The 25,322-nt window shown below is 40.3% G+C and overlaps 1 protein-coding gene across 1 annotated transcript; it reads left to right on the top strand.

Annotated features, from left to right (window-relative positions):
• Positions 1–3: 3 nt before the first annotated feature.
• Positions 4–23,587, top strand: LOC132382064 (adaptin ear-binding coat-associated protein 2-like). Its single transcript, XM_059951911.1, has 8 exons — positions 4–187; positions 11,712–11,812; positions 16,171–16,275; positions 20,022–20,103; positions 20,496–20,604; positions 21,457–21,625; positions 22,376–22,472; positions 22,746–23,587. Exons 1-8 carry the CDS (start codon positions 96–98, stop codon positions 22,792–22,794), a joined length of 804 nt encoding a protein of 267 aa, XP_059807894.1. The 5' UTR covers positions 4–95; the 3' UTR covers positions 22,795–23,587.
• The last annotated feature ends 1,735 nt before the right edge of the window (positions 23,588–25,322 follow it).

Raw genomic sequence — 25,322 nt, 5'->3', positions numbered from 1 at the left:
GTGATGCAGCGGGCTCCTCCTCCGATATCCCACTATACCTTGTGGCTGTCGGGTGCGTCGGAATTGAATCCCCTCGGTATTCGGTAGACGGTAAAATGGCGGAGAGCGAGTATGAGTCGGTGCTGTGTGTGAAGCCGGAGGTTCACGTGTACAGAATACCACCGAGAGCCACCAACCGAGGCTACAGGTACGATCGGGAGGTCGTTTGAAAGAAGGGAGTGACAGCTCAGAGAGATTCCACGGTACACGGTTTAAAATGCAGGAAGAGTTTGGCAGGAGCGGAGTGTGTTGGGGGTAAAATGACTCTGTCAGTGTGTCAGGCGGCTTCGAGGGAATAAGGTGGCGGGAGAAAAACGGGCTTTCAGAAAGGAGTAAGTCACAAGATGTTGTTGTGAACCGCGAGAGAGTGGTGTGTGTGTGTTTGTGAGAGAATGAGGAAGTGTTTCTCGCGTTCAGAAAACAAAACTGCAAATGCTGCAAGTACCCAGTAGGTTAAGCAGTATGTGTGAGAGAGAGAGGGAGGGAGAGAGAGCGACGTAATTGGCGTTTCTGAACCAAAGGATATCGATCTGAGAAATCAACTGCTTCTATTCCCACAGGCTTTGCTTGACCCGCTGAGTATTTTAAAATATCATGTTTACTTTTTTGCTTGAATGCAGTGGGGTTTAGTAATCGTATTTGTTGCTCGATCTGCCTATTGATAAAGTGACACCACTATATATCTAACCATATGGCAACAGAATTACTTCATTTTTAAATGGGGCATGTAGTGAGTTCTGTGTCTGACGCTGGAACCGGCAAGCAACGTGCTATGTCAAAAATTGACTCATCCTTTGATATCATTACATTAAATTGTAGTGCTTGGAGTCCGTTTGGTCCTACTTAAAGCCTTGGGAATGCTTGTATTCATTCAAGGTTCAAATTTATTCAAACACTGATATACTGCGGAAATCTGAACTTTATTTTGTTCCGTATTTTATCAAAAATGTAATTAAATAGATCATTTTAGCTATGTTCAAGGCCACATTGGAGATCATGAACTTGCCAAGGTACCATGTCACAATACATAGAATGTGTTGGGGGTTGGTAGTTGAGAATATACGTGGTTATATCTCTAATCAACATTTTCAAGTAGTTGCATGTCTGCCCTTTCCCTGATACGTCTAAAATACCGGCCTGTTTTTCTTATGGTGTGATAAGGTTGAAAAATTAAAGGCAATCTGGAGTTACATTGAGCAAGAAACTGTGGGTGGTAGGGTGCTGTTTAACTTTTTAGCCTTTTATAAAGACCCTGAAAAGTCTGGGTGGATAATTCACCAGAAACGCTAGTTGAGTTGGCAGTTGTGGTCGTTTGGTTTAAGGAAGCTTGTAGAAAATCAGAGTAACATTGTAAAGAGAGAGCCCTTACTGGGTTCTTAAACCATGCAGGCACTGAGCCAATTGAGTTGGCTGCATGCTTCACAGTGTAGTAGGACCTGCCTTTTTAAATTTTAAAACAGTGAACCAAGAACATGACCTTCATCCTGTTAAGGAGTGGATAGTGCTAAGAGTTATGGAACGCTGCAGAGAAACAGGCCCTTTGGCCCATCTAGTCCGTGCCATACTGTTATTCTGCATAGTCCCATCAACCTGCACTTGGACCGCTGCCCTCCATACCGCTACCATCTTAAACCAAACACGCATCCACTGGCAGCTTGTTCCGCACCCTCACCACTCTCTGAGTGAAGAGGTTACCCCTCATGTTCACTTTAAACAATTCACCTTTCACCCTTCATCCTGATCTTCAGTTCTAGTCTCACCCAACTTCAGTGGAAAAAGCCTACTTGCACTTATTCTGTCTATACCCCTCATAATCTTGTATACCTCTATCAAATCTCTCCTCAACCTTCTACATTTTAGGGAATAAAGTTCTAACCTGTTTAATTTTTCTCTATAACTCAGACCCCCAAGTCCTCGTGAACATCCTTGTAAATTTTCTCTGCACTCTTTCAATGATATTGATATCCTTTCTGTAGCTGGCTGACCAGAATTGCATACAGTACTCCAAATTAGGCCTCACCAATATCTTGTACAGCTTCAACATAACATCCCAACTCCTGTCAACAAAGTGCTGGAGGGACTGAGCAGGCCGGGCAGTACCTGTGGAAAAGAGCACAGTCGACGTTTCGAGCTGAGACCCTTCAGCACCTGAAACATCGACTGTACACTTTTCCATAGATGCTGCCTGGCCTGCTGAGTTCCTCCAATATTTTGTGTGTGTTGTTTGGATTTCCAGCTTCTGCAGATTTCCTCATTTGTGATCCCAGCTCCCATAATCAGTACTTTGATTTATGAAGGCTCTTTATGACCCTATCTACCTGTGGTGCCACGTTCAAGGAGTTATGGATCTGTATTCACAGATCCTCTGTTCTAACTTGCCCTACTTCTCACTGTGTAAGTCCTACCCTGAGAATTCCTTCCAAAGTGCACACCTCACACCGGTCTGCATTAAATTCCATCTGCTATTTTCCAGCTGCAAGCTTTGATAACCTTCCTCACTATCCACTGTGCCCCCAATCGTGGTATGAACCGCAGGTTTGCTGACCCAGTTTAACACATTGTCATCCAGGTTGTTGATATAGGTGACAAACAGTAATGGACCCAGCACACCACTAGTCACAGGCCTCCAGTCAGAGCAAACCTCTACGACCAGAGAGTGGCTTCTCCCACAAAGCCAATGTCTAGTACAGTTTACTTGAGGGGGGTGTTCCAAATTTTTAAGCCAGGAGATACAATTGCAGAAACAGGATTTTAAATTTTGTGCAAGATGCTGTGGGCTGCATATTCAGAGGGTTATCTCTGTTGCTACATGTTCATTTAACAAATGGATATGAGGTGTAAACAATTTTGCAGAAAAGTGCAGCAAGTGTGTTTTGAATTCTATCTGTTTATATTTAACATAACAAATTATGCATTGGCACTTGGGCATTACCAGTTAAAATTTGATGACACGTTAGTGCAAGTGTTAAAAGTATTGTTACATTAATTTGTGATCAAAAGCTTGATAAAGAAGGTAATTCTAAGGAACGCTTTAAAATAGGTTAGAGAGGTATGCAGCTAGAAAGCATCGTAAAGAAATTCCACACCAGTAGAAGCTAGGTTAGTAAGTAGTGCCGTGATTAAAATGGGCGCTGTGTAATAAGCCAGATCGGAGGAATGGTGGTACCTCTGTATTCTCAAGCTCAAAGTGCAGCAAGCTCACAAAACAATTTAACGTTTGCTCAGACAGGAGATTTTTAGATAAGCTCAAATTTTGAAAAGTGGTAGGTGTGAGACCATCCCAGAGTGTGCTGTCAGAAACAAAATGGAGGAAACTGAGAGGGTTCCAGTCCGTTGTCAAGTAAGTGTTGATCTTGTAATTGAGCTGCTTGTGTGGCATTTGATCCTCCCAGGCCTTGAAAGATAACGTTTCCAATGCAACAATAGTTCAAATACAATACAACAATAATGTGCTCTGTTTTTCCCTACCACTGTTTCACAGCGTGGGTTACAATAATTCTAGACATGAGAAATTCTGTAGATGCTGGAAGTCCAAAGCAATGCGCACACAAAATGCTGCAGATTAGGCAGCATCCATGGGAATAAACAAACATTCAACCTTTCGGACTGAGACCCTTCTTCAGGACTAGAAAGGAAGGGGAAGATGCCAGAATGAAAATGTGAGGAGAGGGAAAGGAGGATAGCTGGAAGGTAATGGGTGAAGCTAGGTGAGTGGAAAAGATAAAGGGTTGGAGAGGAAGGAATCTGATAGGAGAGGAGAGTGGGTCAAAGGATAAAGGGAAGGAAGAGGTAGGCAGATAAGAAGAGATAAGAGGCCAGAGTGAGAAATAGAAGAAGAGGAGAGGGGAATGGAATTTTTCTTATCACAGGAGAAATTGATATTCATGCCATCAGGTTGAAGGCTGCCCAGACTGACATGTCAAAATGGAAATTGGAATTAAAATATTTGGCCACCGGAATGTTCTGCTTTTTAGCGGATAGAGCACAGGTGTTCGACAAAGCAGACCCCCAATTTATGACGGGTCTCACCAATGGAGGGGAGCATCAGGAGCACCAGACACAATAGACAACCTCAGCAGATTCACAGGTGAAGTGTTGCCTCATTTGGAAAGACTGTTTGGAGCCCTGAATAGAGGTGAATGGGTTGTTGTAGTACTTTGATCGCTTGCAGAGGTAAGCGCCAGGTGGAAGATTAATGGGGAGCGATGAATTACAAGGGAATTACGGAGGAAGCAATCCTCGTGCAAAGCATAGAGTTGAGGGCGAGTATAATTCCAGGCACTTATTTGCTCAAATTTGTCAAGGCAATATGACTGACTGTGGAGATCCCAACTAGAATTCTTAATGACGCTGTTAGTGAACATCAGTCGCTGGTTTGGTTCACGAATGTCAAAGATGGGAAGCAGTGGTATGGTTTGTTGTAAATATAGGCATCAATAAGCTCTAGGTTGCTAACGTATAAAAGTTGTGATAAGCACCTCTAAAACATAGTATTCTCCCATCTTGTCCTCATTCTTGACTTTGTGTGCAGGCCACTTAACTACAATTTCTGGATTGCAAGAATATGGAACATTTGCTTTGTAATATCAATTGATTTATAGGAATATAATTATTAAGTATGAGTTACAAACTGCCACTGATGGTATACATTTTGAGTCTGACGGTAATCAATCGAATCTGTAACTGGTTCACCAGTCCAACTTACTAATATCACGTGAAATCTCAATATGTGCTTCCAGGATTAATGGCTGCTTATGGGATGGGTAAAATTTTAATTTTTAATTCACTTTGGTTTTTATCATACTGCATGTTCAATGTCTCTTGCATTCTGATCCCCTCACCCCCACATTCATTATTGTCTTATGGTGCCATTCAGTTATATGTGCAGGCTTCTAACCAGCCTGTCTGTGCAGTGGTTCTGGCAACCATGAAGGAAAAAGTACAATATGGTACAATTATTGGGAATATCTAGTGAGTAAGAGTTGGAAAATGCTCTTAGAACATTCAGAGGAACCTGGCTGTTCTCATTTCCTTACAGCACAAACTTCATGGGCTGAATAGCCGTCTCTTAGGGCAGTTCCATTCACCTGCTACTGATCGCAGAATCCAGTTTGCACCTGCCCTCACATCTCCTGATGAACTCTGTGCACTAAGATCACTGAATTATCGTGTGTGTAGTACAATTAGGAAGACAAATTTGTTGGCATTTTGAGCACAAGAGTAATTTTCAGAATCAGATTTATTATCACTGACTTAAATGGTGTGAAATTCTTTGTTTTGCACCAGAGATGTCAATGTCTCAATAAAGGGAGAGAGCGCCAAAGAAATTTCAGAATTCTGCAGTCAAGGGCTCAGTCACTGAGTATATTCTAGCTGGAGATTAATAGATTTTGAATATTAAGTGTATCAAAGTGGTGCTGAGATGAAAGATCAGCCATTTTCTTATTAAATGGTGAAGCATTAGTGAGGACTGAATGGCTTAGTTCTATTTCTTATGCTGTTATGCATAATACCATGAAATATCTCTGTACTGGATTGGACAGGTTGTATGTGAGTTCGACAAAATTATGTAAATGCATTGGTAGGGAAGGAGATTATCATGTGGACTGAGGAAGTACGATAAAGATGTTCCAAAATTTCCTTGGAAAAAGTGTGACATCCACTTCAATCTGCCAAGTTTCTTGTCTGTGATTGTGGAGCATTTGGAACGTTAGTGAGATCCTCTATCAGGAAAGAGCAGGCTGAGCACGCAGTGAAAAGAGCATGCACCCCTCACTTACCAGAATCTGCAAGTTCCATCTTTCCTTCCTCAAACAGTTCAGGACCCACGACATAGAGATGGACGCATCCTTGACCCTGAAGATGAATTGAACCATCTCCAATTTGATTCTAATTTTATGTCACTGTTAACATTTTTGTTAATGTCAATCTATATTCTGAAATACCTTTGTCTTACTGTTGAGTTTTTTTGGCCCTCCACTTAATACCCTTCTATCCAAAAATCAGGTGTTCCGGGGGGTCCCAGCAATCTTTTCCTTAATTGCATGCAGATAAAGATAATCTGAGAGGGTAGGTACATCAGTGCCGCTTTTTTCAATGTCTCTTCTGTCGCTTTGCTTTTATTTGTATGCCTCAAGTTAAATCCACAATATACAGTATCTGCAAGGGCTTACCTTCCTTCCATAATGTAATAACTCAAACAACACACACAAAATGCTGGTGGAACACAGCAGTCCAGGCAGCATCTATAAGGTGAAGCACTGTCGATGTTTCAGGCCGAGACCTGAAAGTAATAACTCATTCTCCTTAGAGTTTATGCATGGTCCCTTTAGTATTTTCATTTTTGTCCATGATTATATTATTTGAAGCAATGGAATCAGACTTAACATGTAAGCTGGTTTGTCTTTAGTCATTTACTGCACCAGTTAAATATGTAGAAGGCCATATCCATTGCTTTCAAATCTATCTCAACATTATGTATTTATGAATCCCACTGGATTCCAGCCTTTTCCCTGGCTGTTCTCATTGATTAAACAGGCTATCCACAGAACTTACATCCTTTTTTGATGCTTAACTCTGTTCTGACGACACCATTTTATTAAAATCAGAAGCTTTCTTTTCAGTTTCTGTCTCTGTGTCTGTTCTAAATCTTTGAATCATACCCCATTGGAAGCCTATCTTGGTCTGATTATTCCTTTAAAATGCTTTGAATAACTTATTGACTTAAAAGATGTCCATTATTATAGTTGTTCATGGGGATTCTGTAACACAGCATTTTCTCCCTTTTTCCATTCCACCTGCAAGAGATATTACACTCATTGCTACATGCAGAAAGCTAAAACTGAATTTGATGGTTCAGGTTCATATTTTATTACCATTTATTATGCAAGCATAGAGTCATATAATTAGACACTTTTTCTGGAAATACATTTGATTCAGCAAATACCTATCCAGAGTCAAATACAGTCGAGGTTATTTGCTGATGAAGTTTTCCTGTGAAAGAGAAAACCAGAATGAACTCTAGAAGTGCTTGCCAGCTGGATTTCACACAATCAATAATCTGTCTGACGGAAGAGTTGGAACAAATGCAGGAAGGAAACATTAACAAAAAGCAGAGCATGCAAAACTCTTTCCAATCATTGGAATAGAATTTAAAAAAATCTAAACAAAAAGAGAAAATCAATTATTGTTGCAGTTGAACAGGTAACGTCAGTATTTGTTCCAGTATGTATGGCAGGCAGTGAGTTGGGTGCAAGAGAACATTCAGTTCTGCTTTTGATGTTCCTTGACAATTTCTCTCCTGGTTCAAAGATTCAAAGTCCATTTATTATCAATGTATGCATTATACAGCCAACCACAAATTAGCATGGAACCTGTTCAAAGAAAAGCATCAAACCACCCCCCCAAAACAAAACGAACAAATCGTGCAAACGGCAACAAAAAAGGAGTAAAAAACATAGAATATAAAACACAAAATCAAAAGAGTCCAGGCATATTCAGTTCAGTGTTTGTTACATGCAGGCTGCTCTGATTCAAAATGGCCAAAAAAGCGACCAGAAACAAAACATATCATAGTGTGAACTACAGAGTCCTATCCACAAACCACGTTGATTAAACCTTGCCCAAAACCCAGAACTCCAGCATCGAGGGAGAGCGATACCATTAGAACACAGACACCTTCCTCCGGCAGCAGTGAGCGACAGGCTGGGAGATGGAGCTGACCACCCACTCTCCTCAATGAAATGAAGCTGATGACAGGCTTGTGCCCTGTCTCCAGGATTCTTGGCCTCGAAGCCATATACTTTGCTTGAAGACTCCTAGAACGCCCTTGAGGACAGGAAAGTGCCAGTTTGCTCAATAGGCCTGAAAACACGCTACCCTAATGTAGATCACAGGCTCCATCAGTAGCAGAACCACACTTGAAAGAAAAAAATAAAGAAAAAGATGTGAAAGAAGTAGTTTTGTGAACCTTCTGGAGGATGTCGCCCTTTGATTGCATTGTTTGCTGGCACCATCTTCTTTAGGAAGTCCCAGCACTAATTAAGTACTGTTGAGATTAGAACTGACTGACAAAGGCAAAGATTCCAAGTTTTGAGATGGTCTGTATAGAGTTAGGTCACAACTCCTATTGATACTAGTTGTTTAGTGACTCAATTCAGAGTCTCATGAATAAAGAAAATGGTGGAGAATAGTCGGGTGAGTTAGCAGATCATAACCATTAAGTTAATCACGCTATAATTGTCTTCAGTATTCACAGAATAAAAGAAGAACATGTTAGGTCTGATTGCATTTGCAGAGAGGAAAGAGCAATTAATGGGTTAGATCTCACTTTTTTAATTCAGTGGTTCTGAATTAAATAGACAGGCAAGATTTAATTTAAGTGTTTTGGGACTTCTGTGTGAGTGCTTTTGAACATAAAATTAATGAAGCTGTTGCTGGAAATGAGATCCCACTAATTTCCATGGTTGTAGAGCTATTTATTGGGAAGTGAAGGGAAAGGTATTTTTCTGCATTTGTAGGTATTTTAGTTACTGAATTTTTTTTTACAAAAGTGCTCCTCATGAACTTCTAGGGATTTGTATCTACATTGGAAGGGGTATCCCATAGACCGGTCAACAGCCTGATGTAACTATACCTTGCAGATGAAGTGCCAGACCCCCCACCGCCACCAGTCCATGGGTATGATGGGTATGTCCTGTTACCCAGGTAGTGCAGATCACTAAGTGGCAAAGCTCTGGTGGAAAAAGTCATAAGAGATCACGACTTTGACACCACAAACCGAAGAAGTCTCAAGGAATCTGGTCAAGTGGGTGAGGTCATTTCACCTTGATTATCACCAATTATCTTTCCTAAATTGGTAAATTCGTGTCACCTTAACTGGATGTTCACTGGCCTTAGTATCACCCATCATCAGTGTTCTTGGGATTTACCAGGAGCAATAACCCAAAAGTTTGGACTAACAATCCAGAAGTACTAGATTATATCTGTGTAATTTTTTTAAAAAATGAGAAACACTTGATTAAATTTCTTTATCAAAAAACATAAAAATCGCAGATTGTCATTTCAAAGCTGAAGTGGTTCACAGATGTCCTTTAGGAGGAAATCTACTGTCCTCAGCTGGTCAGACTTTCATGTAAACCCATATAGACAGCAGATTCTTATCTGTCCATATCCTACAAATAAAAGGAAAGAGCCTTGGCGAGTCATCAGTACTGTGGCCACAAGAACAGGTGAGGCGCATGGCTGCGGTGAGTGATGGACCTTCTGCTACCTTGGGGTGTTTTCAGCATTTGCAAAGTGCAAGTTTGGATTGTGATATGAAGTTCAGACTTTGCACTTGCTGGAATGCGTGCAGATACTCACATCCACTTGGGACAAGCCATACACTTGGCTCCCATCCACGACGCTAAACATTCACTTCCTGCATCGGTGGTGCAGTGCACAGCAGCTACTGAGTGTGCTGTTTATGAAACGAAACTCTCCTAGGCTACTCAAACATCATCTGTAAAAACATGACCTCCAGTCATGGATGAGGGTGGAAACTGCTCCATTTGGAAATAAACTGCTGTTCATTTATCACCACTGACTCTAAACCTTGCAAATTCCACCCACAGGATTGTGGGCACATCTTAGCCACTCAAAGGACTGCCCAGTTGAAGAAAATTGCTTGCGACCTCTGAGAATTAGGGATGATAGGAAATACTGGCAAAGTCAGCAATATTAACATTTTGAAAATGTACAATGTCTAAAGCATAGCCATGGATTGAGAAATAAATATTTTTGGTGGCTGCACTCACAAAATACGGTGCAAATATCACTTTTATGTTGAGCGTACGTAAAAGTATTTCTGTTCCTTTCAGTACTCTGTACTGTGGTCCCCAGTGGCCCAGGAAAGGACTAAAATATGGTGCAGGCCATCTGTCCATATGACTGCTTTGTAACTTGAATGGATGCTACTGCCTTGTCTCAAGGTGTGCTTCTAGATGAGCAAAAAAGTGCTGGTGCACACCATTTCAAAAGATGCCTCAGTACATACTAAGGGGTTCTGAAGGAGGGGTCACAGGCTGGATGCACAAGTACAACAGTGGTTTGTTCCCCTCGTGTGTAGTACCCCCAGATCTGTAGCAGTTATCTACTGTAGCTTTCTATTTTCCCAGTTGGTACTGATGAGCTTCATTTGAATCTTGCAACATACCTAAGTGGAGGTGTCAAAGTATCAACCATGCCATGGCACAGTTGTCACCCATTGGTTTATGGACAAGCCTCAACTCCATCTCTCCATCACAAACTTGTACCTTAACTGACAGAAAGGGGAAGCAAAGCAGGGTCTGCTTGTTATCTTTCACTATAACCCATTTGTGCCTCGGTTATGCTATCTTACCTTTCCATTTGTTTTGTACTTCCAATTTTGTGTGCAGAATATGAAAAGAGGGCATTGAACAATTAAATTGTTTAATCAAGATTAATTGATCTGTCACACTGCCAAGCCTTCTCATTTTTCCATCTTTGTTCTCAGTTATTGAAACGTACAAATCCATGGACAACTAATGCCATATTATATATACTGTGGTATAGGAGCAACAAAACTCAGAAGGAACCTTCCATACTTAATAATCTGTATTTCATAAGTTGAACTAGTTTTAGAGGTCATTACTCAAAGCCCTAATGCAGTCTTGTTATGTGATCTCTGCTCATGTGGCAATTTGGCTACTCGATCTCAATGGTACTTGGTCACTAAGTAGTGGCTATTGGTGAAAAGAGTTCCTGAATGGGCACTATAGAAAGATAGGCCACAGTTGGCTTTCCAGGCCACATTCTTAGAATAACCTGTCTTCTATTTGATTAAGTTTCAAGGGTTAGATATTGAAGAGTTAGAAAGGCTTTTTTTTTGCTTCTTCCTCCTTTGGCTTCTGAGGTGGCTAATAGAGCCCAGCAAATTGAGCAGATAGTAGCCAATTGAATGGGTCATTTGTAAGGCGATCTCCTTTTTGCCTCTTTTGCAACACCTCCATATGCTTGAGTACATGATTTGATTATTGATACCAAACCAAACGCTGCTTTTCCACAGTGAGCGATCAAGGGGCCAGAGATTCTCAACAATCAGCGAGGATGCATATTTCCTCAAGAAGTTTTGAGCACATTGTTGAATCTTTTCTTTCCATCTCTGCCCTTTTCTTCCCCTGCTCAGAATAGAGTCTGAAATTACTGTTACTTGAAGTTAATTTTAAACAGTTTTTGGGAGGAAGGGAGGTCACAGGAATATATCACTTTTGCCGGAAGCCGTCAATGTTGTTGTGGTAGGAAGCTTGAGTTACTGCATTAGAAATATTCAGTTACTTGTCCATATCTGGTGATCCCATGCACAGTTGTATCTTCATTCTATGTAAAGGATTCTTCAGTTAGCCTAGGCTCAATTCTCATCAGAGATACAAATGCCATCCTCAGGTGATGACTTGCTGCTGGAATATCTTAAAAGCTTAGTTTGTGGTATGTTTACTCCACACACTTGACAGTTGTGCTCATAGTGTGGGGGGGTGGGGGGCGGTGACCATACATATGCTGCTTCCGCTGAGAATGGTGTTGACGATGTTTGCTGCAAAAGCCTGTTTAGAGTTTTTGAAAGAGTAATGCTGGGATTCTGTCATATAACTCTGGCCCCTTTTCCTATTCAGAGCTGCAGATTGGAAGTTAGATCAACCTGACTGGACTGGACGACTCCGGATAACAGCAAAAGGAAACACTGCTTACATTAAGTTAGAAGACAAAAATTCAGGTATTTTCCTTGAAACAATAAGTCAGGTTGCCTCCATGTTGATCATTGTTACATTCAAGAGAAGAATTGTGGCTCTGAGTCCTTATTTTGAAAGAAAATTTTAACTTCTGAACTATAAACCATTAAGCTCAACATCTGTGGTAAATAAGTTACCAGAGGGAATTCTGAGGGACTAAAATATACATGTTTGGAAAGACGGATTGATTAGGGATGGTCAGCATGGCTTGGAGTATGAGAGATCACATCTAACAAATTTGATTGAATTTTTTTTTGAAGAAGTTACCAAGAAGTGATTCATTTTAGAAATCTCTTTAATCTGCACGAAAAATTGATGTTTCACTGTGTCTTTTTAAAGAACATGAAAAGTTGGGCAAAGAATGTGGTCCACATGGACTTCACTAAGGCTGTGGAAAATTAGATTGCATGAGATCTAGAGAGCGCTTATCTAATTGGATATACAATTGGCTTGATGGTAGAAAGCAGAGGGTGATGGTGAAAGGTAGCCTTTCAGATGGAGGCCCGTGACTAATGGTGCTCCCCACTGGCCTTGTACATGCTTTGAGAATGTCAAAGATGTGGTTAGAAAGTTTGCAGCTGACACTAAAATAGGTGGTGACAGTGAAGACGGCTGTCACAAATTACAAAGGAGTCTTGGTTCAATTGGGTGAGTGAGCTGAGGAATGGCAAATTGGATTTAGATAAGAGTGAGGAGTTGCATTTTGGGAAGAAAAATGAGGGTAGGACTTGGACAGTGAATGGTAGGGCCTTGGGGAGTGTTGTAGAACAGAGGGACTTAGGAGTACAAATACATGTTTCCTTGAAAGTGTCATCACAGATACACAGAGTAGTGAAGGCAGCTTTTGGTGCACTGGCCTTCATCAGTCAGGGCATTGAGTGTAGAAGTTGGAATGTTTTGTTGCATTTGAACAAGATGTTCGTGAGACCAATTTGGAATATTGTGCAAACATGAGGAAATCTGCAGATGCCGGAAGTTCAAACAACAACACACACAAAATGCTGGTGGAACGCAGCAGGCCAGGCAGCATCTATAGGGAGAAGCGATGTCGACGTTTCGGGCCGAGACCCTTCGTCAGGACTAACCGAAAGGAAAGATAGTAAGAGGAATATTGTGTTCAGTTTGGCGATTAAGCTGGAAGGAATGCAGAGGAGATTTACGAGGATGTTGCTGGAACTTGAGGGACTGAGTTATGGAGGAAGGTTGAACAGGTTGGAACTGTATTCATTGTCCATGAGGAGTGATTTTATAGGGGCATATAAAATTGAGTGGCTTACATTAAAGTGAATACACATAGTCTTTTTCAAAGGATTAGGGAGTGAAGAGCAAGAGGACATATTTTAAGGTGAGAGGGGAGATAATAGGAACCTATGGTCAACATTTTTGTCCAGAGGATGGTAAGTATATAAAATGAAATGCTTTTGGAAGTGGCCAAGGCAGGCACGTTTTTAACAACCTTTTAAAAAGAACTTGGACAGATATCTGGATTGGGAGGGTTTAGAAGGATTATGGGCCAAGCACAGGAAAACAGGATTATTTTAGATGGGAATTGACATGTTGGGCTTCAGGGCCTATTTCCATGCTTTGTGGCTCTGGCTATATTTTAGTCAATATAGTTATGCTTTGTATGGTCACTGTCAGAAATGCAACAGCCAGTTTAGGCTGGGCAATATCCTATTAGTCGTAAGTGTAGTCATTATCTCTGAAAAAGGAATTGTGGGGAGATTAAATGATCAAACATGAAATATCAGTGGCTATGTTCTTTACCCAACTTTTCATGTTCTTTACCCAACTTTTCATGTTCTTTAAAAAGACACCATGAAACATCATCTTTTCATTCAGATTAAAGAGATTTCCAAAATGAATCACTCAAGGAAAGCTTGTGTATTTTGTGCTCAAGATTCAGGAATGCGATGGACCTTCAACCACATTGGGAAAGGAATGTGCTATCAGTAAAGTACACTCTCTCCTTCGGATAGGTTGATGGAATCTCCTATCCACATTACACCCCAAGAGGAAAATTAGAAACAGAATGCTACAGTACAGTCCCTTTGGTCCACAATGTTTGTGTCAGCCCTGTAACCTATTCTGAGATCTATCTAGCCCTTCCCTCCTGCATAATCCTCCATTTTTCTCTCATCTCTGTGCCTATCTAAGAGTTTTTTTTCAAATGTCCCTAATGTATCTACCTCTACCATCACCCTTGGTGGGGTGTTCCGTACACCTACCACTCACAGTTAAAAAATAAAAGTTACTTCTGACATCCTCCCTATACTTGAATTTCCTTAAAATTATGTTCCCTTGTATTAGCCATTTCCACCATGGGGAAATGTCTCTGGATATCTACTCGATCGATGCCTCTTACCACCTTGTACACCTCTATTAAGTCACTTCTCAAAACCCTTACACTAATTAATTAATAAGGGTGGATCAGATTCTGATTTAATTATCAAATGTGCATCGACACATACAGTGAAATGTGCCGTTTATGTTCATAACAAGCACACCCAAAGGTATGTTGGGGCAGCTTGCAAGTGTCACAGATTCTGGCATCAACGTAGGATGCCCGTAATGGTCTGTAGACCAACACAAGCAGCAGCAGCAACAACAAAACAAGAGAACGACAGTAAGCAAAAATCCTCCTTCCCATCGCTCCCACCCCACCCATTCACAACACAGACAGGGCACCAACCCTAGGACAGGCCACCTCCGGGCCTCTGGTGCTTGTCCCCAGATTTTCAGACTCTTGTTCCTTGGGCCAAAAGCTTTGGAGATTCTACCTCTGGAATCTGGTCTTCAACCTTCAACCTTGCTCTTCAGACTATGCTGGGTTTGACCTTCAAGCCTCAATCTCCAAGCTCATTTGGACCTCTTATCCAGATGTCCTGCGAGGGTTGGGAAGGTCACTGCCCTCATGACTCTTGCCCATATCTGGGACTCACTGCCATCCAGACCTCCAACCTCAGTGCCTGTGGACACAACTTCAGGGATCGCTGGCTATTCGACCGCAGAGCACTTCAGTCTGGATTTGAAGTGGAAACTTCATTTGTTTGCCCTTGACCGCAAACTCCCGAAACCCTAACCTGACCCCTAACTCACCATGCTGTCCCCAAAACCATCCATATGAACCTAATACTAAACAACTAAGACTGAGTCACAATGTCAGGCATCACAATACAATAGACAATAGGCACAGAAGCAGACCACTCGGCCCCTCGAGCCCGCACCGCCACCTTGAGATCTCAGCTGATCAACTACCATCAATACCCGGTTCCTGCCTTGTCCCCGTATCCCTTGATTCCCCTATCCATAAGATACCTATCTAGCTCCTCCTTGAAAGCATCCAGAGAATTGGCCTCCCCTACCTTCTGAGGCAGTGCATTCCAGACCCCCACAACTCTCTGGGAGAAGAAGTTTTTCCTTAACTCTGTCCTAAATGACCTACCCCTTATTCTCAAACCATGCCCTCTGGTACTGGACTCTCCCAGCATCTGGAACATATTTCCTGCCTCTATCTTGTCCAATCCCTTAATAATCTTATATGTTTCAATCAGATCCTCTCTCAATCTCCTTAATTCCAGCGTATACAAGCCCAGTCTCTCTAACCTCTCTGCGTAAGACATCCCAGGAATTAACCTCATGAATCTACGCTGCACTTCCTCTACAGCCAGGATGTCCCTTAACCCTGGAGACCAAAACTGTACACAATACTCCAGGTGTGGTCTCACCAGGGCTCTGTACAAATGCAAGAGGATTTTCTTGCTCTTGTACTCAATTCCCTTTGTAATAAAGGCCAACATTCCATTAGCAGTCTTCACTGCCTGCTGCACTTGCTCATTCACCTTCAGTGACTGATGAACAAGGACTCCTAGATCTCTTTGTATTTCTCCCTTACCTAACTCTACACCGTTCAGATAATAATCTGCCTTCCTGTTCTTACTCCCAAAGTGGATAACCTCACACTTATTCACATTAAACGTCATCTGCCAAGTATCTGCCCACTCACCCAGCCTATCCAAGTCACCCTGAATTCTCCTAACATCCTCATCACATGTCACACTGCCACCCAGTGTGCCATCTTGACCAGAGTTCAGTCCTAGCCAAATCTGACTGAGCAGCAATATGGTGACTGATTTTAACATGCAGTGCATGAGTGCTTGATCCTCAATATCAAGCAGCCACATGATTAATGCACCAATTACAAGTTACTACAATGCTTATGACTTTACATTGTTTATGCGCCTTTGCTACTGTTGAAGCTGAGTTTGAGTGATGAGAGTTATTGCTGATAAACTGGCCAAAATGACTCTTAACCTTCCTTTGTTGTTTCGTTCTTACTCAGGAGAGCTGTTTGCTCAATCTCCAGTAGATCAGTTTCCTGGCATTGCAGTGGAGAGTGTTATTGACTCCAGCAGATACTTTGTAATTTGCATCGAGGATGGAAATGGTAATTATGTCTAGAGAGCTTGTGTCTGAATCTCTTATTTTTTACTACACTACTAAAGAGTCAGCACTTGCATGACTTTTTTTTTGATTGCAGTTGTTCTGCATGTTGATTCTTACTTATTTTTTCCAAACTGCTCTGGAATGTTTCATTAAATTATGCAACTTTGATTGCCAGAGGTTGAAAATACTAATGATATACCTATATGTCTAACACCTTCCATTATAATTGTACCTGATGAATGTACCACTTACCTGAGCTGGTGCACAGGAGCATAGTAATATAGGAACAGGAATGAGCCACTATGCTCTTCCATTCAATTAATCATGGCTGATCTATGCATCCTGAGCTCATTTCTGCTATTTCCCCATAATTCTCAATTCTCTAGTCTTCCAGATATTTATTTGTCTCTGTGTTAAATATATTTAGTGACTTGTCCACTACCCTTAGGCAAAGAATTCCAGATATTCATTATTGTCTGACAATTTTTTTATGTAACTCAGTTTTCAGTGAATTTTTTTGTAGGTCTGTCTCACACCAGTAAAAACATATTAGCATCTACACTGTGAAGCCCCTTTAGGACCTTCAGTGCTTGGGCAAGGTCATCTTACATTCTTTTAACCTCCATGAAGTATATAGTAGATTCTTGATAAGGTGGCCCTTTCATCTGAGGAATTCGTCTGGTGAATTTCCGTTTGAGCTGACTCTAGTTTTATTATATCCTGTTTTGAAGTGAAGCCACCAGAATTGTGCATAGTATTCTAGATGTGGGCTTGCCAATACACCATATCACAGTAACAAAACTTTCTCTGCTTTTTGGATGTGCCTGCTCATTTTTGTGGTTCATGTGCTTCAACACCTAGATCCCTCTAAACATTGCTCTGTCTCTCTCTGACTCCTCTTGCAGAACTGCATGTTCTAACACTTTTCCATAATAAGCTCCATTTGCCTAATTTTCACCTAATCTGTCTATCTTTCATTGCAGAATTGCAATGTCCTCAGCATGATATACCCCCTTCAACCTATTTTCATATCATCAGCATACCTGGAAACCTAGTGTTTTGTTGCCTTCAGGTCATTAATGTAAATGGTAGGCAACTAAGGGCCAAAAAGCCAATACCTAGAGCACTTGGACATAAAAGGACTCTTTCAGACTATGTTAACAAACTTTATCCAGTGCCTTGAGCTCTTATTTGGTGCACCAATCTCTTGTATGGCATTTTGTTGAAATTTAAGTATACTATGCCTACAGGTTCTCCTCAATCAACTCTTCCTGTCACATCATCAAAGGATTTGTTTATATTTGTCAAACATGATTTAACTCCTGTAAAACAATGTTCCTGTCAAGATCTTGCCTCAGGTGCTAATTAATTGTTCAGTGAGCTTTGAATAGAACTAACCTTTGCGATCCACAATAAATGCTTCCACTTTGTGTTTGAGGATGGTTTTTTTGAAGGAGCTAACAGTTAAGTTCTAATAAACTCCTGAAGAGTGTGCGGAGACTTAAGAGACTGACCTGTAACAAATGGTTGCCTTCATTAACATCCGTTCTCCTGTCCCTATGTGGTATGGAAGGGCCAGTGCAGAGGATTGGAAAAAAACTGCAGAAGATTGTAAACTCAGCCAGCTCCATCATGGGCATTAGCCTCCCCAGCATAGAGGACACCTTCAAAAGGTGGTGCTTCAAATAGGTGGCATCCATCATTCAGGAACCCACCCCTCCCAATTCAGGACCACAGAACAGCAAATCTCACAACAAATGTCAGTGATAATAAACCTAATTCTGATTCAAGCACTTACCATAATCACTTATCAGATTTCGGTCAATAAACTTTATCTACAAGAGTGGGCTAACCCGTAGTTTATCACGCAACACAGAATGGTGGATCTATTCACAAGTTCAAAATAAATTTATTATCAAAGTATGTATATGCCACCATATACAACCCTGAGATTCATTTTCATTTTCTTATGAGCATATTTAATAATCCATAATTAAATAATAACCATAACAGAATCAATGAAAGACTGCACCAGGGCAGACAAACTGTAAAAAGCCACAAACTGTTCAAATAAAAAAGAAAGAAATAGTAAAAATATGTATAAGCAATAAATATCAAAGACATGAGATGAAGAGCCCTTGAAAGTGAGTCCAACATTTTAATGATGGGGCAAATGAAGTGAAGCTATCTTTTTTTTGGTTCACAAGCCTGGTGGCTGAGGGGTAATAACTGTTCCTGAAACTGATGGTGTGAGTCTTGAGGCTGCTGTACTACCTTCCTCAGAAGAAGCAATGTCCTGGGTGGTGTTTTGGGGGCGGGGGGGGGGGGTCCCTGATGGATGCTGCTTTCCTGCAACACTGTTTCGTGTAGATGTGCTCAATGGTGGGGTGGGCTTCACTCGTGATGGACTGAGCTGTATCCTCTACTTTTTGGAGGATTTTCTGTTAAAGGGCATTGGCGTTTCCATACCAGGCTATGATGCAGCCAGTCAATATACTCTCCTCTACTCATCTGTAGAAGTTTTAGGTGTTATGGTGAACCTTCGCACTCTAAAGGAAGTAAAGGCGCTGCCATGCTTTCTTCATAATTGCACTTGCGTGTTGGGCCCAGGACAGGGCCTCTGAAATAATAACACTGAGGAATTTAAAGTCAGTTCCTTAGTCTTGCTGACATTGAGTGAGAGGTTGCTATTGTGGCACCACAGCCAGATTTTCAATCTCCCTTCTATATGCTGACTCATCACCACCTTTGATTCTGCCTGCGACAGTGGTGTTGTCAGCAAACTTGTATCCAGAAACAAATTATAATTAAGACCATTTTAACTTATGATGCTTGCAGTTGCCAAACGTCCATCAAAGGAAATCATAAAATATGATTCCTATTCAACTCTTGTACTTTGTACAATCATGTCTCTTGGATGCACCCTTTAATTTGTGTTGTGCCACTGGCAACTTCGAAAACTGCAAATTTCATGATTATAATAAGATTGAGGAATAATTTGATCACTGTGTTTAACATGTTTGTAACAAGTGTGTTACTAATGTTTGATAGTATTAAGTGTTGAATGACAGGAAGTATAACGGGTATCAGAGTGTCAGTTATGGTAGCTCAGGAATTTTGTAGCATTGTTCAAAGAAAGTTTCCTCAGCTGTGTAATCACAGAATAGGAAGTATAATTTAAAAATTTGAGCTAGGTTGAGTGAAATCAAAAAGCATTGATAAATGACAGTGGAACTGTGGAACTGGCAGAGGTTACTGGAAATGAATTGACATGGAGCAATCAATGGTAGGTAAAAGTGCAGTTGAATGTTGAAGCAACACACACAAAATGCTGGTGGAACGCAGCAAGCCAGGCAGCATCTATAGGGAAGTACAGTCAACATTTCGGGCCGAGACCCTTCGTACTTATTCCTATAGATGCTGGCTGGCCTGCTGCGTTCCACCAGCATTTTGTGTGTGTGTTGCTTGAATTTCCAGCATCTGCAGATTTCCTTGTGTTTGCAGTTGAATGTTAAGTTAGATTTGAGGGGCTAAAGCAAGGGCTGCCAACCTTTTTTATGCTATAGACCCTTACCATTAACCAATGGGTCTATGTTCTCCTGGCCAAAATGGCCCCACCCATTTGTACTTCTATTCTGAAAGTTATTTAGTTTAAGTTGCCCCTGGTGCAAAGAAAATACATTTTGTACTGTTTAAAACAGATTTATAAAATCCACTATCATTTGACAAACTTGTCTCATTATTCAGGGCGACGTGCATTCATTGGCATCGGATTTGTAGATCGTGGTGATGCTTTTGATTTTAACGTCAGTCTCCAGGATCACTTCAAGTAAGTTTTGTGCCATTACTATTGCAATAGGGTTTGTTTGATTGAAATTAAAACATTGAGATTAGAAAATTTCCAGATGTAGTCTATAGAAGAAATTGTCTTAACAAATGAAGAAAGCTCATGTTTCAGTATTTCTTACTATCATTTTATAATTTCTAGTCAGTTTTGCCAAAGTACTTGATAATTAGATAGGTTGAAATAGATGAATATGACTTCATTTACAACTAGGAAATAAAGATGACATTAAGTAAATGTTTTTAACTTTAAATCAACATTTAGGAAAGGAGTGACAGTGTTGTCTTTCCTATAGCTTTTTTGTTTCAAGGTTTAACTTTCATTTTAGTTTGAAAATGTTCCTGAGTAACAGACTGTATTTTCCTTCTGTTTTGCAGATGGGTTAAGCAGCAGAATGAACTTGCCAAACAAGCTCAGAACCCAGACTCTGGACCTAAATTGGACTTGGGATTTAAGGATGGACAGACCATCAAGCTAAATATTGGGGTGAGGCACAGAAATCAAATTCCAATAATTATGAATATTTAAAATAAGACAAATGGTATACTTTGAAGTTAAAGTATAAATTTAAATTGGATATGAAGAAACATCTGCATACAAAAGCCAATACATGATATAGGCTAATAGCTGCCATATTTTAGTAATTCTCAGTCATTTTTTAAAGTTGGGCTTTGGACAGTTCAAGAACTAGAAAAATGGACCAATTGGAGTTGGGCCTGAGGAGGACAGTGGACCAGTTAGAGTTGGCCCTTGAACGGACTCCTGTGTGTATGTGTGGATTATTGAGATTTGGACGATGGTAGATTGGACTTCATTTTAAAATTTTGATCCAGCATGAAAATAGTTTTATAATACAAGTAAAAATTCCAATCTCTATATAAATTATTTCTGACCATATTGTGATATTCTCTTTTCTAAATCCGTTGTAGTTGCTGGTAGCCAGTATAAATGTATTAAGTAGGGTATGTTTGCACTTGAGGAATGGGAATTAAATGTCTTTGGTAAAATGTTTCGATAAATATTTGACTTTGATCTATACTGAGTTAGTGCACTCAGTAGGTTATCAGAATAAGTACTGCATTTTATTTTGGGCCAAGCAGAAGGAAAATTAGAAAACAGTTATTATTATTCAGAGACCCATTGAAAAATGCACGCTTGAGGACAGTATGATTGTCTATGATTAGTCAGTAGCTCTCATGGGAAGACTGTTGATAACAAAGGCACAATGTTCCATTATAAGCCATTCATTTCTATGTGACAGGAAGCAAAAAGTTGGTATTTTATTGGAAATAAGACTTTAGTTTAACTAAAGCTAATTGCAATCAATTTTACTTTAAGAATGTACGGAAGAAGGAAAACTCGTCAACGAAGCCTCGTCTACCGAGTAGTGGAATAGGTCTACTTCCACCTCCTCCGGGTGCTAAAACACCAACACTGCTCCCACCACCAGGATCACACAGTGTACAGGAACCAGTGATGCAACAGCCTGTGAAGCCAGCTGCTCCAGGTTACTGTGCTGTAAAAGAGGGGGGTTTCTCTTTAACCTTGTTAATCAACATCCTGAATAATACTGCTTTACCCATTGCCTGTAGCTGTGTTATGCAAAGTTATTTCTTACTGAACTTTTTCGATTGGAGTGAGAAACTATGAGCAGGTATTGCTGACTTCTGTTTGTTGGTCAGAGTACAATTGCTTGATTTACTATTTGGATCACTTTTCAAAGTGCCCTTAAAGGAATTAACCATTACATGTACAGTTTTGTACAGAATGAACAGAACTGACCATGTACAGTTACATCTCAGCAGTTGCACATCACAGATTTATGATTGATAATGGATAGTGTTATGTATGTGCAGAACAGGAACAACAACACAAGTAGGGTGAAACTGTTTTATTGAATCACATGGTAAGCGTTGGGCAACTTGAAGTGCCTAAGTGAGGACCCAGGCCCGCTGAGATGAAAACATGCGGACTTGCAAGCCCATGCAAAAAGAGATGGATAAGAGCCCCAATCAATTCACCACGCGATCAGTTGGCCACTTGTGCACTTGGCATATTCTGACAATCAATCTGATATAGTTTAGATACCAGTAGTTAAAAAGTGAGGTTAATTTTTGAGTGGTTATTTTTGGCTAATGTTTATAAATTCACCATGTTTCACGGTTTTGATTCATAGACCTTGAATGTACTATAAGTAATTTTAATATTGTTTCTAATAGTCTTCACTGTTATAGTGATAATTCTACATCTTTTGCAGAATTGCTGGGAGACTTTTTTGCTCCAACTCTACCTCCTGCTCAGGCTTCCCATGCTGCTTCAACTGATCTCTGGGGAGATTTTGCAACAGCCCCCAGGTTAGTAATGCATCCATTGTAAAAACTGTCATAAGGATTTGTAAATACAAACTTAATTTGACTCAAGGAAGTATTGCCACAAACATTAGAGTAAAAATGCATTTCAGAACTTCTCTTTAGTGGATTGGCTCACTGCTCTTTCACTGAACCTGAGGGTTTGAGCCTTTGCAAAAATGAGCTGAATTTTTTTGTCTTTACAGGAATTTAATTTAAATTTCAAAGATGAATTTTATACAGTACTGCTTACCACTATTCAATTTGCTTTTTCTTTAGCACTGCTACAAGCCAAGTGACCCAAAGTGCAAATTGGGTACAGTTTTAATATGGGACATCTTTGTTTTCTTCTTTGAAACTAAGAACTTGAGAGACCATGATTGACGTGCTTTCTGGTAAGATTTTTGGAAGCGGAAGCTGCTGGGAGTCCATTGTGTCAGAGCCAGCTGGATTCTGGACTCTCATGCTACAGTCTTGGATCATTACATTTCCATTTACGGTGCATTTGTACCAGGACGTCTACCCCACCCTTGTAACTATGGTGTCTCCAAGAGCCCGGACATCCATCACCATCTCACTATGACTTTGCTTCATGGTGATTGGATTCTGTTTCCTAAAGGTCACTGGGACACAAACGCATATTAAAATGATTAATCAAGTTTTTGAATTTTTTGTTTGTGTGTATAATAATGGTCTTAACTTGTATGTGTTCTTTAAGCCCATCAAACTTTCACACACTGTATACAGTAGCTTTTCGTTCCATATTTGATCGATCATTATAATAGTTTATGTTGGGAATATGTGGGTAGACTGCTGTTTATACAAATAATTTCAACAAAAAGTAACTACACACTATAATTCACTGAAAACCCATAAAACTGCATGCTGCACCAGCAGGTGGGCATTTGTCCTTTTTTCCTTCAAGGGATGATTTAATGATTGGGAACAGATAGATACAGGTCATGATGGATGGATAGCAGAGAGCTGAACTTTTAAGTACATTTTCTTTCCAAAATGTTTGCTTTGGCCAGTGACCTTAACCTCTGGGCTGACTTGTGAACAATTTGTCTGTAAATAAGAGTTTGTCTATTTCAATATTTATACAGTTTGTTGGGGTGGGGGGGATATACTGCTTTGGGAGGGGGAGGGGAGAATTAGGAGCTATTAATCAAACTAGGTTAAAATTGTGAAATTGATTTAGCTTCAGAAGAATGTTCCAAATAAAATTATATCTATTGAAATTGTCTGGCTATTTTGACAATATCTGCTGATTCTCTATGATCTAATCTAACAGTCATTGAAGTTACTGCCTTCTGTCCTATTGGTAAATAGAAGTTTCAATATGTGTGGATTCCACAAAGTGCAATCAGTTAAATAAACAATTACTTTTTTTTATATCAGTTGAGCAAGAAACATTGGGACATTTAGGAAAATCTTCCTGCCCCTCTTTGTTGCCAGGGGACTTGGTATCCAACAGTAGCCGAAATGCAATCTTATGGAAATGCATTGTTGTCCTGTAGAACTGGGGGATATAAACTTAAGAAGTTTACTTTGTTATCAACATTGCTCACTAATCCACTTGTAGTAATTACGCTAGCAACTTGCTTTTTGGTGTGTCTTACCAACTCTGCTAAGAGCTTGTGCTTAAAATGAACATTAGGGGAGGCATTCGTGAAATTTCTCATTAAGGTAGAACATGGCACAGGAACAGGCCCTTTGGCCCAGTGTTGTGCTGAACCAAATAGATTAGTAATCAAATGGACAACTAAAACTAATCCCCTATGCCTACACAATGTCCATCTTCCTCAATTCATGGGCTCATCTATATGTCCCTTAAACGTCCATAATGCATCTGCCTCTGCCATCACCCCACACACACACCCCTCTCTGTTTTAAAAAAAACTTGCCCCTCACATCTCCCTTGTAATTACCCCCACTCACCTTAAACGTATGCCCTAAGGTACGTGTGTAACTAAGCCAAGCTGACATGCAGAAAACCAACTCTCCAAAAAGGATAGGTGAACCCCTATTTAATAAAACGAAGTACAATAGCCTGAAGTATAGGGTAAAATTTGGATATCACCCTGGTGACAAGCCTCCTTACCGAAGGATTTGTTTACTAGTACATTAATGCCAAATGAATATTACAACAATTGTTCCAAAATTTCAGTGTTGTTTATGCAAGAACTGAATTATGGTTTGTTAGCGTCTAGGGGTGGAGTTTACTATTAGTTACCTGGCACCACAACCACAGAACAAAAGATATATCTCTGGCCAAGTTTGTCCCCCACACTGGCTCAGGTAACCAGATTAAATAAAGCAGAAGAATTCTACAGCAAGCCCCACCCCAGGGACGCTGAGGGAGAATTTGATAAATCAGTATTGACCACAGCAGACCAGTGAGGGATTGTCCACTGTGTCTGACTGCTGATGTTGTAAGTACTGACTTTTTCTGATTTATGATTAGCTTGTTGGCTGCTATTGTAGGATTAAAGAAATGTTTTGTGAATGGCACTTAACACAAAGAACAAAATACTTTAAATACTTAACCATCACGCTGCCAGACTTCCTAAATGATTTCAAAAGTATTTCAGTCTAATTAATTCCATTGAAAGATTATGATCAAGGCTGACTTTTGCTAATATTCACATCATTCCCTGTGGCTGGGTAGTTGTGGGCTTTATTTTTCTTCGTACTTATCAAATCATAATTTTTCTCTATTGATTTACCATGTGGTAGTTAGGAATATGTTTCAAAATCCCATTCCCATGAGCTGATTGTGAACGAAACTTCTGTTGTGCCAAACCTAGCTGTCCAAAATGGGTGGAACCTTTTGAAAATCTGCACTATCTTCTT

Source organism: Hypanus sabinus, chromosome 27, assembly GCF_030144855.1.
Source record: "Hypanus sabinus isolate sHypSab1 chromosome 27, sHypSab1.hap1, whole genome shotgun sequence".
Classification (NCBI taxonomy): Eukaryota; Metazoa; Chordata; class Chondrichthyes; order Myliobatiformes; family Dasyatidae; genus Hypanus; species Hypanus sabinus.
Note: the sequence above shows the minus strand (reverse complement) of the source record. Positions and strands in the feature narration are given on the sequence as shown.